This window comes from Penicillium verrucosum (assembly GCF_028828655.1).
Source record: "Penicillium verrucosum strain IBT 35672 chromosome Unknown utg000002l_segment0_segment0, whole genome shotgun sequence".
NCBI classification, from domain to species: Eukaryota; Fungi; Ascomycota; class Eurotiomycetes; order Eurotiales; family Aspergillaceae; genus Penicillium; species Penicillium verrucosum.
This window is the reverse complement of record NW_026643211.1, coordinates 3,506,859-3,521,890: the sequence shown is the minus strand read 5'-3', so window position 1 is coordinate 3,521,890 and position 15,032 is coordinate 3,506,859. Positions and strand designations below refer to the sequence as shown.

Sequence of the window (15,032 nt, the reverse complement as noted above, 5' to 3'; positions counted from 1 at the left end):
TTGGAGGTAATCCTCTATCCCTGCAAGTTGATGCGGACCAAGCACCGGGGCAGCTCGAGACAAGGCCTGTTGAGCTGCAGCAGGCACTTGACTGCGCAACACCGTTGATCGGCAGCATTTGGCGTTTAGCTCACTGGATTGGCTATCGCCTGCCAATCGCCATCCCTCGGCGCCTAAAAATTGTGCCCGGCTCTGCACTGCGGCCAGTTTCACACAAGGCGTAGGTGATGGCTTATTTTCTTAGGCATGGTTCTTGAGGGTTCGGAGATATCGTCTGTGCGCTGTTTTCCTTCCGTCCTGCACGTTGAATCACTTGACTGAATTTGGCCCCTGTCCATGACGCAGCCACAGTGGCGGAAAGGAGAAAGCAAGGTCAGCATACCCTCAAAACACATCGGAGTCTTACGGGTTTTGGGAAGGGAAAAGAGGTATGATTTCATCAAAGCCGTCCTGTGAACTCTGGAGGTAGTTAAGACAGAATGCTATGGTGCTGATGTTTTATAGCCAACGAGACAACCTTGGAAGATCAAAATGTTAAGACAAGACAAAAGAATCTTCGTGTAACATCGGGAAAAAGACTTCGTCGGATTCTCGAACCAGGCACGTAACTTTCGATATCCTTATAATCTCATTGACAATACTTTTTATCAACTGGACTACTTTGAAGAAATTACACAAGGGCAAGGGCCCACATAGTAAGGATTGGCTGTAACCTAAGTGTGCGAGACAAAATGATCAAAATAGGCAATTTAGCCTAGTCTTCATTTAACTAGTAGATTGCATAAAGTGGGTATCAACTTGGAAAATACGGAGTAGCAGAAACGCAAACAAGTGAAAGACTGCACAGGACAAAAGATAAAAGGGGTATATTATTGAAACGCAAGAAAATTCGTTGCAATTCGTCGCGTCATGGATGTTCCATTCAACAACCCGGTTAATGGTGGCTCCTAGCAGCGTTGCGCTGCTTGGCTGCCTCTAGCGCTCTGAGAAGCCTCCGTTTATGTTCTAAGTCTTCATCTGTGCTTTGGCTTATGGGCGCTGGGCTGGCCGCTGGGCTGGCAGATGGACCCGGGCTAGTAGCCGAAGGGCGAAGACTTAGAGGTAGAGGAGGCACTTCACCAGATGGACTCGTTGGGAAAGGGCCTTGGGCTGGAGATACCGGGGCAGCGGCTTGTGGGTCATTGTGTAAGCCAAGGAGAAGGCGTTCAATTGTGGCCTCAATCTGCAAAGGTCCTTTTTGAATGCTCTGCAACTTTGAATTCAGCTCATCCTGGATTTTCTCATCCTCTTTTTCTTCTCCTCCCCCAGCCGATGGAAAATATCCGGATCCGAGTTAGCATATTGCGCTTCGGCCACGGAAACTCCATAGTCGGCATCATTTAGGGCCATATCTGCAACCCCAGCGCTACGGATGATGGCCTCCGAATCGGCTCGGAGGGACGCAGCAAAGGTTGCTGCAGATTTGAGAATCTGCTCGATCTCAGAATCTGGTAGACCGGAGGCTCGGAGCGTGGCGGTATCCAGCCGGGCTGCTTTCGAGGAAACCTCGTCTAGGAGGATCTGATTTACACCTAGCCCGTTCAGGATTGCGTCATCGAATGAATCCATGAGTCGGTTGGCTCGGTCATCACGATCCTTGCACGCTTCTAGAATGTTTCGCCGTTCCATCAGGTCAAATTCTCCATCTAGCCTTTGCAGACCAGCTATATCACCCATGACCACAAGTGGTCGCCGCTCAGCCCTCTTCCGTTTTCGCTCACAATCAAGGGCCATCTCAAGCCGTTTCTGGAATCGGATCTCAAGCTTGTCATGGATGTCGTTAATCATTTTCATGGTCACGGATGGGCTGCCTCGCTCGCTTGGTGAGCCTTTGCCCTGTTGATCACGGTCGAGTTGACTGAGAGCACAGTCGTAGGACTTGCGAAGCGCCGCAATTTCATTTTTCAGGCCCTCATCTAAGGGGTTAAAGACATGTGTCATGAAATCGTCTACTTCATGTCGTTCCTCCTCCAATTGGACCCGAGCCTCGGTTTGCCGAAAGTCTTCTTCCAAGGTATTGATGTCTGCATACCCAATCTCTTTCCCATTGAAAAGATCATCGATGTGCTGCTCAGATTCATCCTGACGAGCCACACGCTCCTGTTCTAGCTTTTGCCGTCTGGCTCTCGCTGTTTCTTCCCATTGGCCAACGGTCCGTCCGATGTACGACAAATCATCAGGGAACTTTTCGAGTTCTTCCCGAGTTGTGATGTGCCAGGAGCTTTCAGAGTGTTTGTCCAAGGGTGTCCATACTATGGTGCGTAATTCTTCCACGAGGCCCCTTGGCCGGCCTTGGCGAAGAGTTTCTGGCAGCAATGGAAGCGGCGGAGATTTTCGCTCAGCCGGTTTAGAATAAGCGACGCTCTTGTGACGAATTAGGCCCAGGAAGGTCTCGTCAGTTTCATTATGAGCCGGAGAAACAAGTGCAGTGTTTGACCTCGATCGAGATGTAGGTGCCGGTGCGTTTGACATGACTCGCCCGCTGACAGCAGCTTGCCGCAGATCAGAGTAGGCTTGATAGGCCGGGCGAGCGAAGGTGAGGTTGTCCGAGCCTCGCTGAGGACCCTCCGTATACTGGAATGGCGTGTATATAGGCCGCGGGGGGTTCGTAGTCAGAGGCTCCAAGGCTTGCTTCTGCATATCTGCCGCTATGAGCGATAAGGGTCTTGAGACACTGGACTCTGTACCTGAGGGCACAGTAGATAAACTAGGAACGAATTGCGAGGCTCGTTGCGCTTGCTTAGCTCGCAGAGGTCGACCACCTGAACTGTACTCACTGCGAACATCGTCAAGATCTTCATCCTCTGTAGCCGTTGCCGACGAGAGAGGCGGAGTTTCTTCTGATGCAACGGGGATCAGTCCCGACTCAACAGGTGATTCGCTTTTGCTGGAAATAGATAGCGGTTGTGGTGGAGCAGGGTCCGGGACTCGCAGAGTCAGCGGTTCAGGCTCATGCTCAATATTATAAAGAATTTCCCGGAGTTTGGTCTCTTTGGCCATGAAAGCCGTGAAAATCTTATATCGTTCTTCATCCAAGTCAGCCACTGCCTCCTTACGTAGCATGGCGACGTATCTTTCCAACGATGATTTAGACCAAGGGTCCAGATCTTCGAAGGGGTCTTGGTTTTTCGGTGTAGCTGCCCTTCTAGGTCCTTCGACCATTCGTGTAGAGCTATTTGAGTTTGATCGCAAGTGGTCGAAGTATGGCGAGCTGGTTTGCGCTGACTGTGAGCGCTCTACTGGGCTATTGTGATAGAATGCGCCGGGCTGGCCCTGATGTTCCGGTTGAACTGGTTTATGCGCAGGCGATAATGGACGGACCCATGCATCTATTACATTATCGATGCTTTCTGAGCGTCCACCCGTAGACAAGGCAGAGTTGGTGGTGTCCACGCGAACCAGTGGAGGCGGTGTTGGTATTCCATGTGTCGTGCATGGACTGACGGGTGAATTTGAGTTACCGCGTCCCGACTGTGTCGCCCCAGAGATAGTACTTGAAATCGTCTCGTTTGTATCTGTTCTCGGGCGGGCGACCATGTCAGGCTCGCTTCCCACAAACACATTCGGAATATCGACCGGGAGGCTTGAGGGTGGTTGAAACCCTTCGTGATGCAGAGGGGGCGTTCTGCGAGGTGGGAACCACGCTGCATCATCGAAGTGTCCAGGGGTTGGTCCAAGGTGCTCCCAATCCGATGGTGTCCCAAGACCCAGAGCCGATGCGCCGACAGATGTAGTATTTGTATTGATGATAGGCGCAGGGCGGGTTTCGTAAGATCCAGTCATCGCAGCCGGTCCTGCGCCCTGCGCGAGCAGTGGGGGTCGCTCGGGCTGACCATTTTGTAGGGTTGGTACATGTTGTATGTTTTGTGGGATCTTTGGGGGCGGTTGTGGAACACCAGGTGGTGTTGGTGTATATGGAGGTGGGGGCGGAGGAGTTTGGGTGCCGTAAAAAGGAGTTGTGACAGATGGAAGCGGCTGAGATTGCCCATAGGCATATCGTTGCTCATTGGTACTTGAAGGTCGGGGCTATGCGACTGTTAGTTGTTTATATTTGACATTCCAACGTCGGACTTGCCGGCAACGGGGGACCGGAGTTCTGGTTGAACCGCACTCCCCACGTGGTTGTATCCGCGCCAATCGGTGACGGCAGTCTCTGTGGATTGGAAATAGGACCATAGGTGGCCGGCGAATATGGAGCAGCTGGTGAATATTGAACCGGGGGGCGTGGAGGAGGGGGCGGAGGAGGAGGAGGCCCTGGCTGCGACGACTGCGCGGGGAGACGCGGTGGAAGTCGCCATTCTGGCTGTGAGGGAGGATCGGGATGCGACTGTCCGTGCATTATAAGATGAATCGGAGCACTGTAGACACTTTAAAAAGACATGGGAACCCTTTAAAAGTCCAGTTCAAAAGTGTCGAAGGATTCCCCTCCAGGCTCCAAGGCTGTGTTGGGGGTTGGGTCAGCACGGTTCACCCCCTACGAGATTCCCAGTGCAACTTCCCAACTACAACGTACTACACGTTGGGCATATATACAATAACTATAATATATGGGACCGATGCATCCAAGGCTGATCCAAGGCTTAGGATTACAAGCCTTCAAGAGAATTCCATAGGCCATGGTTGGTGTTTCATCCTTTGTTTTGCTATCCCTCATTATACTTCAAGGCTGTTTCCCACTAGAAGGTGGAGTGGATTTCAAGAACCTCCGAGGATCCCCGATCTCTCTGCTCATTGCATATTGGTGTTGATAGGAAGTTAGCCAAGGGATCTGTTGGCTTTCATTGTCGTAGAAGCAAGTTCATTTCAAAAGAACGCAAGTGTTTGGCTGTTCTTTGTTGAACTATACTCAAGTCAACTGCGATCATCTCCAAAAATAAACCACCATAATCTTATCCTTTCTTTGTTCTCCGGGAATCTTTGATATGTGGATTTCTTTCAGTCATGACCTACGACGAGTATGAGAACTAATCTAACATTTATACTCTCATGGCAACTCCATGGGTCCGTGTCGGCCTTATAGTCTCATACGATCTAAGGAAACTGGAATCCTGAGACCTGCCATACTCTTCCCTTCATATAGTCATCCTTACAACTGTTTTCCATTACTTGATACAAGATGGATCCGAGGCAACGACTACACGAAATCTATCCAGGTGGAGACATTATCCACCCACCCCCGTTTCCAAAGCGTCCAGATCTCTTCAATGGAGCGCCTCTAGCTCCAGCGTTGACCGAGGACAACGCATTTCTTGCCCGTCGATTTTGGCAGCAGCCCGATGAATCCCTTGGACGTGCATGGAAGGTGCATGCCAATCGACCTTATCTACGAGTAACCGAAGAAAAAAACCCGGAAATGCATGCGTTGGCTCACAATGTCTATGAGCACCTGATGAGCAATCCACTTCTGCCTATTTCTCGCGAGAATGCACGACTCAGATTCACAGCGGAGGGCTTGGACGAGACGTATAATGGCGTGCAGGGGCTAGACGCAATGGCACAAAGAGTGTTCATCCACGGCCTCAACGTCAGAGACCCGGATATTTGGACGAAGGATGCACTCACAGACGAACTGACATCAAGGGGGTTAAGCACAGACGGGAGAAAAACCGATCTTCAACGTCGTCTATGGGAATACGAATGTGATGAGCGCTTTGGGGTCTCGAGACAAAGCAACCTGAGTCACTGGGGTATCCATCGTGAACCAAGGCCTGTAATGAGCCCTGCTACGAGAACAGATATGTCTGCACTTGAAATGTACACCGCGGCGATTAAACTGAGCCCGTACAACCCAACTTACTGGAACAGCCGTGCGTATTGCCATTATCTGCTGGGCCATTTTGATCTCGCCATTGGAGACGCCTATCGTGGAGAACTTCTCTGCGAAGTGTTGACGACAGCAAGCCAAAGGAACAAGCGCCCTGGGATGTATACCAGAGTTTGGGACGCCATTCAGCAGCACCTGATGGTGGAATTGAAGATCAAGGGAGTCCAAATGACATGGGAAGTTGTGCAAATGAGGAAGGCAAATGGTATCAACTATTTCATTCCAACTCTGAGAAATTCCCTTCACAGTATCACTAGTCTCAGCCTCGCAGCACTGAATTGTTGGGATGATTTCGAAGACCATATGCAGGGTCAACTCCAAAGACCACTACAACACCGCGACGTATCAGTCCCCAAAAAGCGGATGACAGTGAGCGCTCTTGTGAGAGCGGAGATCGAGCACAGGAGAGAGAATCCCTCAGCGCTTCATCCATCCCTTTATGGACACGAATGGAGCCGAGGATGGATCTCAGGCGCCGATAAATATCCATACGACCAAGCGGACGTGAGACGGGAAGCACCGCATTTCATCAATGCACTTAATGCAAATATTTTCACAGTTAATGCTAGTGCTGGGAAGTCTTCCAAAGAGATATGCCAAGTACGACCAACACTCACAAAGGACAATTCCTTTAATGGGTTGGGAGTCTTTGCCACTGCAAGCATCAAAGCAGGAACCCTGATTCACTACGAGGAACCTGTTATTCGTGGAAACCTCATACCCAACAGGCTGCTTGATGATGAAAGTGAAGACCCCCTCCACGCCCCACGATGCGACAACTGTCAAAAGGTGATTGACCCACACGAGGTTCGGCATATCGAGCAGAACTGGGACTCCATTCACAAACCAGTGCGCACTCTGGGATGGGGACACCCGCCTACTTGCGCGTGCCTTGACATGATGTGTAATTGTTCGGATGTAGGATACTACAGAGCTACGAGGGGCGCTCTGCTATTCTGTTCTTCCAACGATGCAATATCAGACGGCGTGGCTCCCCATTGCTTGGCTATTGCACGCGAGACATACCATTTCCAAGAATTCTGTGGCCTCGATTGGGGCTGGTTGCACGATGCCATGCGACCTAATAAAGTGACGTGGGGTGGATCGCAGTATTTTACTCACACCAATGAACGCCACGGGACTGTTTTGAGTCTACTCTTGAAAAGCGTGTTCGAACTCACGCTCCACCGCCGCCAAGAGGACCCTGATCTTCTCGCGCATGAAATTAACGAACTCCTCGTTCTGGAGGCAGGTACTGACACGAACGAGCCGTGGAGAGACAGCTGGTTCCCTTTCACTCTGGCTGGTAATATCCAGGTACCTTTCGATATCCTCTTCCATCTCGGAGTGGACATCTTCAGCGACCTCTCATTCGACACTTGGGTTATTCAGACCGTGCTGCGGAAGTTACTGGTCAATGCTGTTCCCTGGGAACATGAACGGCGAGGTTCGAACTCAACGTTCAATGACCGGGATGGTCCCAAGCCGGTGCTACACCCAACCCTACAGTCTAGAATGAAAGACAAAATCAAAGACATCTCGGCAATGGAGCCATCGTTCGGAAACTTCTACCTCTTCCCTGGATTAAGCATGTTCAATCATTCCTGTCGCCCCTTTGAGAACGCTCTGTGGGGTTATGACGACAAGGTCCCCAACCGCATTGTCATCTGGGCGAACAAGGATATCAAAGCAGGGGAAGAGATTAGAATTCCCTATCAACGTTATAGGATCGCTGATGCTATAGATAAAGACGCCGATGTCAATATGCACGCCGCGCAGCTATTTGGAAAGAATTGCGAGTGCCCCAGATGCGAAGGCAGGGGACTTGTCCCTTCTGTTGATAATGGGAAGGCCAAGCCCATGCCTAATAGCGACGCCTCTCAGGATGACGGGACTGTTGGTTGGACACCAGGCCCTGTGATTATTCCCCCAAAGCAGGAAACTTGGGGTGGTGTTCTCGGAGAGGACAATTCTGAGCTTGGTGAATATATGAAAGAGTATCAGGAGATTGTGGATGATATCTACGACCAATATTACGACCTCGATGACGTGGAATCCCAGGATGGCAATGAGGAGAAGGACAAAGTAGCGCATGATAAGGATGAGGCCAATGATAGTGAGGCTAAACGTTAATGAGGCCGAGGACGCTAAGGCTGAGGATGGGGCTGCGGATGGCCCTGTATATTCGGGTGGCCCGGCGGATTCTGGGCTTTAATATAACAAGAATGAACGACTCTACTTACCTGGACATGTGAATAAATAAAAAAGTAGCATATACTGTACTAGCATATACTACATCTCAGCGGAGTTAACCCTAAGTTCCCCCAAAACCGATTTGGCCGGATTTGAGAATTAAAGAGGTCATATTATATGTACAACATATACTAACTACAAAGCACACCTTGGGGACAAACATCCTACATAGGTTATTAACACATTTAACCCCGCATATGGTGTGTACTATAAAAGCCCCCTCGACACTTACAGATCCTGGATATATACTTTGAGAACGGAGGCAACTTCATCGATACGTATGCATAGCCTAAATCAAATCAATCACCCCTTTGAATATTCCCCAATGAGCCCAATGAGCCCAATCACTGAGAAAATACCAAGAGCAAATAATTATTAGGCCGAAGAATCCGAAAAATGGCTCGGCGAGTGGCTGGTAGTCCGCGGCGTGCGCGATCAAATCGTCCTCCCGACAAAGTATACCTCGTCCTACCGTATACACAGCCAGTCTGAGATCCAAGCCAACTTCATCGGCAATAATGCAAGAGCTTGAAGACTGCGTTGACCAGTGTTGCGTTGGCGTATGTGATGTGGGTGGGCGGAAGGTTGAGCATTTGTTGAGTAATATTGAGGGGCTTTGGGTTGATTTGTCGGATGAGGATCTGAAGGAGATTGAAGCGGCTTATGAGTTTGATATTGGGTTCCCGATGAACTTTTTGCTCTGGGGGGATGTGGTTAAGGAGGCACATCCTGTGAATTCGTTTTTGAATACTGGGGGTAAGTTTGATTATCCTGATTTGCTGCGTGGGCCTAGGCCGAAGATGATGGATGCTTGAGAGCATTAGATTCAACGTCGAGCCTTGAATGGTGTTGTTCAGGTTAGTATTTCATTAGTCGTGGAAGAGACTAACCCAACGATAAAATCATGAAGCACCAAATCAAAGGATATAAGACATTTCCAAAAACAAATCCATTATATGCATACAGACACAAGCGGACCAAGTGAGATTTGTAAAATACATGGGCAAAGAACACACAAGGAAAACCCCAGGATCCGATATACAGTAGTAAACGTGAAAGACAAATTTGAAAGGCGGAGATAAGACAAGAGAAAAAAATGCAAGATAGAACCTTATTTCGAGACGGAAGCAGTGGCGCGAACACGACGGCCGAACTTCTCCAGCTCGCCGATGATACCGCCACCAGACAAGCTCCACTTCTCGCTCACCCACTGGTCATTGATGATCTCACGCAGCAAGCCGCTGCGAGCAAAGTACTCCATGAAACCGCGAGCCTCGTCGCGAGTGAGACCGCCCAGCGTCTGCAACTCGAGTGGGCTGGTAGTCTTCTCTGCGGGCTGGAGCAGCTCCAGGACGCGAGGATCAGCATCGCTGTAGGCTGGTAGTTGCGGGTACTCCGAAGAGGAGGCGCTGATACCGGCCTGGTGGGCGGCCAGGCGGTCCAGGGCAATTTTGAGAGCCGAGGGGTTGGGGCTGTTCGAGAACGAGGTGGCGTAAAGGACGAGACCGCCGTTCTTGAGAGAATCGCCTTCCTTCATCAATGAGAGGAAGTGGTGGACGAAGGCGAGGTCGTGAGCGTGAATCGGCTTGTATTCAGCGGAGCGGTAGGCACTCTCGGTCATCCAGTGGGCCAGACCGTCCACGGCAACAAGCATAGGAGGACGGGGCTTGAAGTCCTTCTCCAATCCTGCGGCGGGGGCAGTAGCAGTAAGCTCAGTCCAGAGAGCCTGGAAGACGCGCCAGGAGACAGCAGGGTCATTGAAGCCAAGCTTGGCGAGGTCTTCGAGGGTGGAGTTAGGCTTCAGCATCTTCAGAGCCGGGTGCTTCTGGGAGACCTGCAAGCTAGCGAGAAGCTCCCGGTTGGCCTCGACGGTGCGAGTCAACAGAGCTGAGGTCGCACTAGGCTGGACATACTGCACGGGGTTACTACCTTCGAGGGCGGCGTAGGCGGTATCACCGGACACAAGGTCTCGGGCTGCAAGATCGACAAGTCAGTAGCTGCAAGATTGTAATATACACCAGAAGATAGTCCTACTTACCATCGGGAATAGTGACCACAGCCCACTTCTTCAAGAAGCCCATGGCCATAGCCTGCAGCAGGTGCACAGTCTTGCCAGACCCCTTCATACCGGTAACAATTTTCTTGACAACCTTGCCCTTCTGGGCCTCGTTGCCCTCCCCAGAGATCTGTTCAAACAAACGACCCATCTCAATGGTATCACGTCGGAGGACCGTTCCAGGTCGGCGGAATATCGACCAGCCCTGCTTGGGCTTGAAAGCTTGCACAGCTCTCAATTGATCGATCATCGGCACAGGCAACCCCAGAACGGTACCACGGAGACGGGAGTCCACCATAGTCTCCGGAGACAGCTCCAGCATACCCTCGATCTCAAGGGCATTAGGGTTGCTCAGGACAATGCGTTTCCGCAAAGCCTTGCGCTCACCCACGGCCGGGGGACGGCCGCCACGATCAGCAACCTTCTTCTTCTTCCTTCTCAAGCTGGTTGACTGTCTGTGCTTCACTACAGTCATGCTGTTTCCCTTCTTCTTGGCCGGCTGGGCATAGTGCACGGCGGTGGAGTGGAAGGGGGCGCTCGAAATCCGGGGCGTTGCGGACGGCGGGAGTAGTGCTCGCGGTGACGGGCGAAGCCTCGAGAGGCAATTCCAGCACCACGAGGAGGCCATTGTTGTCAAAAACACCGGCGCGGCCAGTGAGGGGACAACCGGTGCTGAGATGGAGAGGTGGGTGGGAATTGAGTTGAGAAAACAACAGCAGTTAACACTTCGGTCAATAATTTGATGCGAAATCCGCCCGCCCTGAGAAAGGAAAGGCGGTCGGGATGCCTTAGTCATGGCAGAAAAGTAAGAGCGGCTGTATCTGATAACCAACTTTTTTTTCTTCGGGCTGATGATACCAACCTTTGAACATCAACAGTCTACCAATACTACTAGTATCGTTATGTCTGATACCGAGATGGCCAACTCCGCACCTGCGGCTGGTTCCAAGACCGAGAGACTGTAAGAACCTCTCTTCCCGAACCGGATACACGACCGCAAAAAAAAAGAAACCCAAGAAAAATATAGAAACTAACATCCCAATTCAGACCCATCACCGTCTCAAAGCCCACTCCCTACACATTCGACCTGGGCCACCTGCTCGTCAACGACCCGAACCCCCTAGAGCTCCCCGCGGACCAGAAACTGAACGACTCGCTGAAAGCCACAGCCCGTGATGGCGTCCAGGTCCTCCTCAACCAGCTCCTGACAACCTGCGAGATCAAGACCTCCGTCTCTGACGGCGTTCTTCTCACCCTGCCAGCGCCTAACATCCACCTCCCGCGCCACAAGCCGCTTCCCGTCCCCAAGGCACCCACGAAATGGGAGCTGTTCGCCCGCAAGAAGGGTATCGGCAAGTTCAGCCAGAAGCCCGGTGCCGCCGGCCAGGACAAGGAGCGCCGCAAGAAGCTCACCTACGACGAGGCTACTGGCGAGTGGGTGCCGCGCTGGGGTTACAAGGGCAAGAACAAGGACGACGAGAACCAATGGCTTGTTGAGGTTGATGAGAAGAAGTGGAAGAAGGAGGCTGAGGCTAATGCCGAGGGCGGTAACATTCGTGGTGTCTCGCGAACTGAGCGCAAGGAGCGCATTAAACGTAATGAGCGTAAGCAACGCTCGAATGAGAAGCGGTCGAACCCTGCTCGTGCGAAATGAGAGGTCGTCGTTGATTGAGCTTGTTTTTATCGGCTTCTTTCGTGCCCTTTTCTTTCTTGTCGCGTTTATGTTATGGCCTCTGGCCTTTTCCTGTTTTGATTCCTTTTACATCTCTGGCGTTGGGGTTGGGAGTCGAATGGGATTCTTCATGTATTGTGGACATACCGTGATTCACTAAAAGCACTCTTGTTACATCTGTCGATGGCCTTTACTCGATAGCTCGATGGCCTTGATTTATCTGTGTGAGGCTACAGGGATTATTGTAGCAGAAATGATCTTGCTCGAACCGAAAAGTGCCTTTCTCACTCTCTTTATTGTACAATCCTCGAAAGGAAACGCCAGATAAATAGTTCAGACAAAAAAAAGATGAAAATGGAGCTGTAACCCCCCATTGCAAAACGGTGCACGCATGAAGCAAATAGCGATGATGGAATTCAATGTCAACCGCAGAGGGGAATCTGGAGATGTCGCAATATCAAGCAAAGCACGGAATGAGATTTGTTGCGCTTCCAAATAGACAAGAGGCAGCGAAAAGAGAGAAGAGCAATGCAAGTTAAGCAAAATAGCACGAGGAAACGAAACGGCCCGCCATTCGCCAATTTCAGAGTAGATGCCAGGAGAGCAAAGGATGTACACATGGAAGAGGGAATATTGATGGGGCATCTGATCTCAATATACGGTTAAGACCAAATGACAATGGAAATATCCACAATCATACGGCTAGCGAGCGATGGGGGGTATCGTATCAGAGGTATGGGGGGAGGAGAAAGTCGTCGTGATGGGGAAAGGGAATTCCATTCTGGAACAACTTGTCCAGTCCTATCCGGCCCTGCAGATAGAACGGAAATCGGGCCAGCCAGATTGGAAGCAGGTCATAAAAGGTAGATAACGACGTGAAGCTGTTTTCATCCAAGACAATTCTGTCCCAAGAGAGATGTCTGTCGGATTTAGATTTTGATAGGAGAGAGCGGTGGGCCAAGCTCGGGAAGCTGAGACATGCTCCGGCTGTGCGCCGTCTCGATATTCTTCGGCGGAGCCTTTCGGGTTCGAGCGGTTGCTGGGCGAGCTGGTTCTAGGTGAGTGGTTGCTGGGCGTGGGGTTGAGGTCGCCGGGCGAACTGGCTCACGAGCAGGCTGCCGAGGTTCTTCCCCAGCGCTACTGCTAGAAGACGAGATAGCGCGTTCATGGCTGGCAGAGGCTAGTTCCTTTGCCTTGGCGGCCTCTTGCTCTACTGAGACCCGCAGGTCGCGCTCGTCCATCTTTTTCTCAATCTCAAGGTATTCCTTCTCGGTCCAGCATCCCTGCCAGCAGTTTTTCCAGTCACATACCAAGAATTGGAAGCAGAATGCGTCGATCTTCATACAGGGCTGGAAGCAAATGCACAAGTTGCGGTAGTCCATTTTGTTCTGGTCCACGTATGAGTGAAGGAGGTTGAGGTGGCATGTGATGGCGAAAAGGAGGTAGTAATGGTATGGTGGTAATTTGGAGAGCTCGTCTTTGAGTAGCTGCGGTGCGGTCGTGGCGCCTTCGCACTTCATAGCAATCATCGTTTGTGTTGCCTTGGGGAAAAGCTCATCCGGAAGCTCACGAAGCCAAGCTTTGAAGAGAGATCCAACCGTATTAATGTCGTAAAGATCAGGGATTTCGAAGAGATCGATGTCGAGTTCTGTGTCGAATCGTCGTTGCCAATGCTTCACCTCCCTACCACTACCAGGAACACGGTAAAGGCCCTCTTCCTCGCAACCCTTAAAGTTGAGATAATCAATTGAGCGGTATGGCAAGGCAGGCATCCAGAACTCGGTCTTGTCTCGGCAGTCTTCGAGCTTCTTCGCAATGCGGGTCTTTCTCGCCTGCTCAATGAGCGGAAGGTTGATCACCGAACACGTGTACGAGTCATCAGTGATCAACTCCCTCTCATTGGTGCTGCCGCTGCGAGTGATCTTGCTAAAGAATCCTTTCCCGGCCTTGCCAATACGATCCGCAGTGCCGCTTGATGAAGACTTCAGGTTGCTGAAAATGGTAGCCCCGGCACCAGAAACTTGACTCAGCGAACCAGATGCAACAATGCTACCGTGGCTACGCTCTTTTCGCAAAGACATGGTATCAGCTTGGCGTTCAGGAGGCTGCAACCCTCCACGAACGGTGCGTTCGGGTCGCGCGGTCGCAGTCGCAGTCGGGGTTGCACAACGGGGTGGATTCGCGGTCGTGGTTGCGCTTTGACTAAACTCTTCAAGTTTCGCCAGACCAGTAGAGGGGCGTCGGCGTGGTGGTCTAGGTCCGGACGAGTCATCAACTCGAATGGAGCGAGATCGGGTCAAAAGGTTTGCAAACCGTGGTTTGTTTTTCTTCGGCGCGGTGGACTCTAGATCTGTGGCGACTTTCTTGGTGCTCGTTTGCTGCGAACTATTGTGGCCTGGGGGTCCATCTGTAGATTATTCTGTTAGATATGGTCCATATATGTGGCCAGGGAAACCCACTGGTCCTTTCGTTTCCATTCGCATGGGCAAGTGTCCCTAGAAGATCAGGCGTTGACTCATATTGTTTCGAAGCCATTGTTGTCTTCCGTTCCCTGGAGCTGCCTCTGCTCTTGGGATGTTCGGTGGAGTTATCCGAACTATCTGAATGTTGTGACTTGTGTGATGATTTCGGTGCTTTGAGATTGCCAAAGAATGACTTCGATGCATCGCGCGTATGCCTTGAGTCTTTGGGGGGAGGGAAATGTTGAGGTATGGCTGTCAGACCGGGTGTCGTAGGCTCGGCTGAGCCTGTGCCAGGAGAAAGTGGGAGAATAGGGCTGGTTGGTTTGCTGTCGGATTCTTGCACGACAGGGCGGATCGTTGCGCCTTTGAATAGTGGAGAGCTTGACGCAGACTTGGGCGAACGTGGTGTTAAAGGGGTCGGTCCGTCTGAACCGTGGTCACCTGGCGTCACAGGCGATGAAACCTTCTCTTTCTTCGACTCAGTCTTGCACGAGCTCAGATCGAGGTTGGGCACTGTTGATGTTCGCTTTGACATGTTGGGCGGCAATTAGACCCGGTCGAGGATGATTGTGAATGTTTGGGGGGGTCAATATTTGTGGGTTGTGTGCCCCGTCACAGCTTCAGATGAATATGAATTGGTCCTTGGGTGCTAGATGTGTACTTGGTCAGCGCTGAAAGCCAGGTCATGTATGCGGCTGAGAGGCTCGTACGGGTATCAATGCTCGA

The 15,032-nt window shown here is 51.3% G+C and overlaps 6 protein-coding genes across 6 annotated transcripts; 3 read left to right on the top strand and 3 right to left on the bottom strand.

Moving 5' to 3' along the window:
* Positions 1–934: 934 nt before the first annotated feature.
* On the bottom strand, positions 935–4,337 carry N7516_006985 (uncharacterized protein; the record flags this gene model as incomplete). Its single annotated transcript, XM_057219705.1, has 3 exons — positions 935–1,270; positions 1,357–4,065; positions 4,104–4,337. 3 exons carry the CDS (start codon positions 4,335–4,337, stop codon positions 935–937), a joined length of 3,279 nt encoding a protein of 1,092 aa, XP_057073796.1.
* An 818-nt stretch (positions 4,338–5,155) lies between these two features.
* N7516_006984 (uncharacterized protein) lies at positions 5,156–7,996 on the top strand (the record flags this gene model as incomplete). The annotated part of the gene is made up of 1 exon (XM_057219704.1): positions 5,156–7,996. One exon carries the CDS (start codon positions 5,156–5,158, stop codon positions 7,994–7,996), a length of 2,841 nt encoding a protein of 946 aa, XP_057073795.1.
* Positions 7,997–8,634: 638 nt separating this feature from the next.
* N7516_006983 (uncharacterized protein) lies at positions 8,635–8,931 on the top strand (the record flags this gene model as incomplete). Its single annotated transcript, XM_057219703.1, has 1 exon — positions 8,635–8,931. The coding sequence occupies one exon, from the start codon at positions 8,635–8,637 to the stop codon at positions 8,929–8,931; it is 297 nt and encodes a 98-aa protein (XP_057073794.1).
* A 296-nt stretch (positions 8,932–9,227) lies between these two features.
* N7516_006982 (mitochondrial 37S ribosomal protein mS29) lies at positions 9,228–10,800 on the bottom strand (the record flags this gene model as incomplete). Its single annotated transcript, XM_057219702.1, has 2 exons — positions 9,228–10,090; positions 10,155–10,800. 2 exons carry the CDS (start codon positions 10,798–10,800, stop codon positions 9,228–9,230), a joined length of 1,509 nt encoding a protein of 502 aa, XP_057073793.1.
* Positions 10,801–11,027: 227 nt separating this feature from the next.
* N7516_006981 (ribosome biogenesis protein RRS1) lies at positions 11,028–11,830 on the top strand. The gene is made up of 2 exons (XM_057219701.1): positions 11,028–11,133; positions 11,220–11,830. Exons 1-2 carry the CDS (start codon positions 11,075–11,077, stop codon positions 11,824–11,826), a joined length of 666 nt encoding a protein of 221 aa, XP_057073792.1. The 5' UTR covers positions 11,028–11,074; the 3' UTR covers positions 11,827–11,830.
* Positions 11,831–12,773: 943 nt separating this feature from the next.
* N7516_006980 (uncharacterized protein) lies at positions 12,774–14,841 on the bottom strand (the record flags this gene model as incomplete). Its single annotated transcript, XM_057219700.1, has 2 exons — positions 12,774–14,251; positions 14,304–14,841. The coding sequence occupies 2 exons, from the start codon at positions 14,839–14,841 to the stop codon at positions 12,774–12,776; spliced, it is 2,016 nt and encodes a 671-aa protein (XP_057073791.1).
* Between the last annotated feature and the right edge of the window lie 191 nt (positions 14,842–15,032).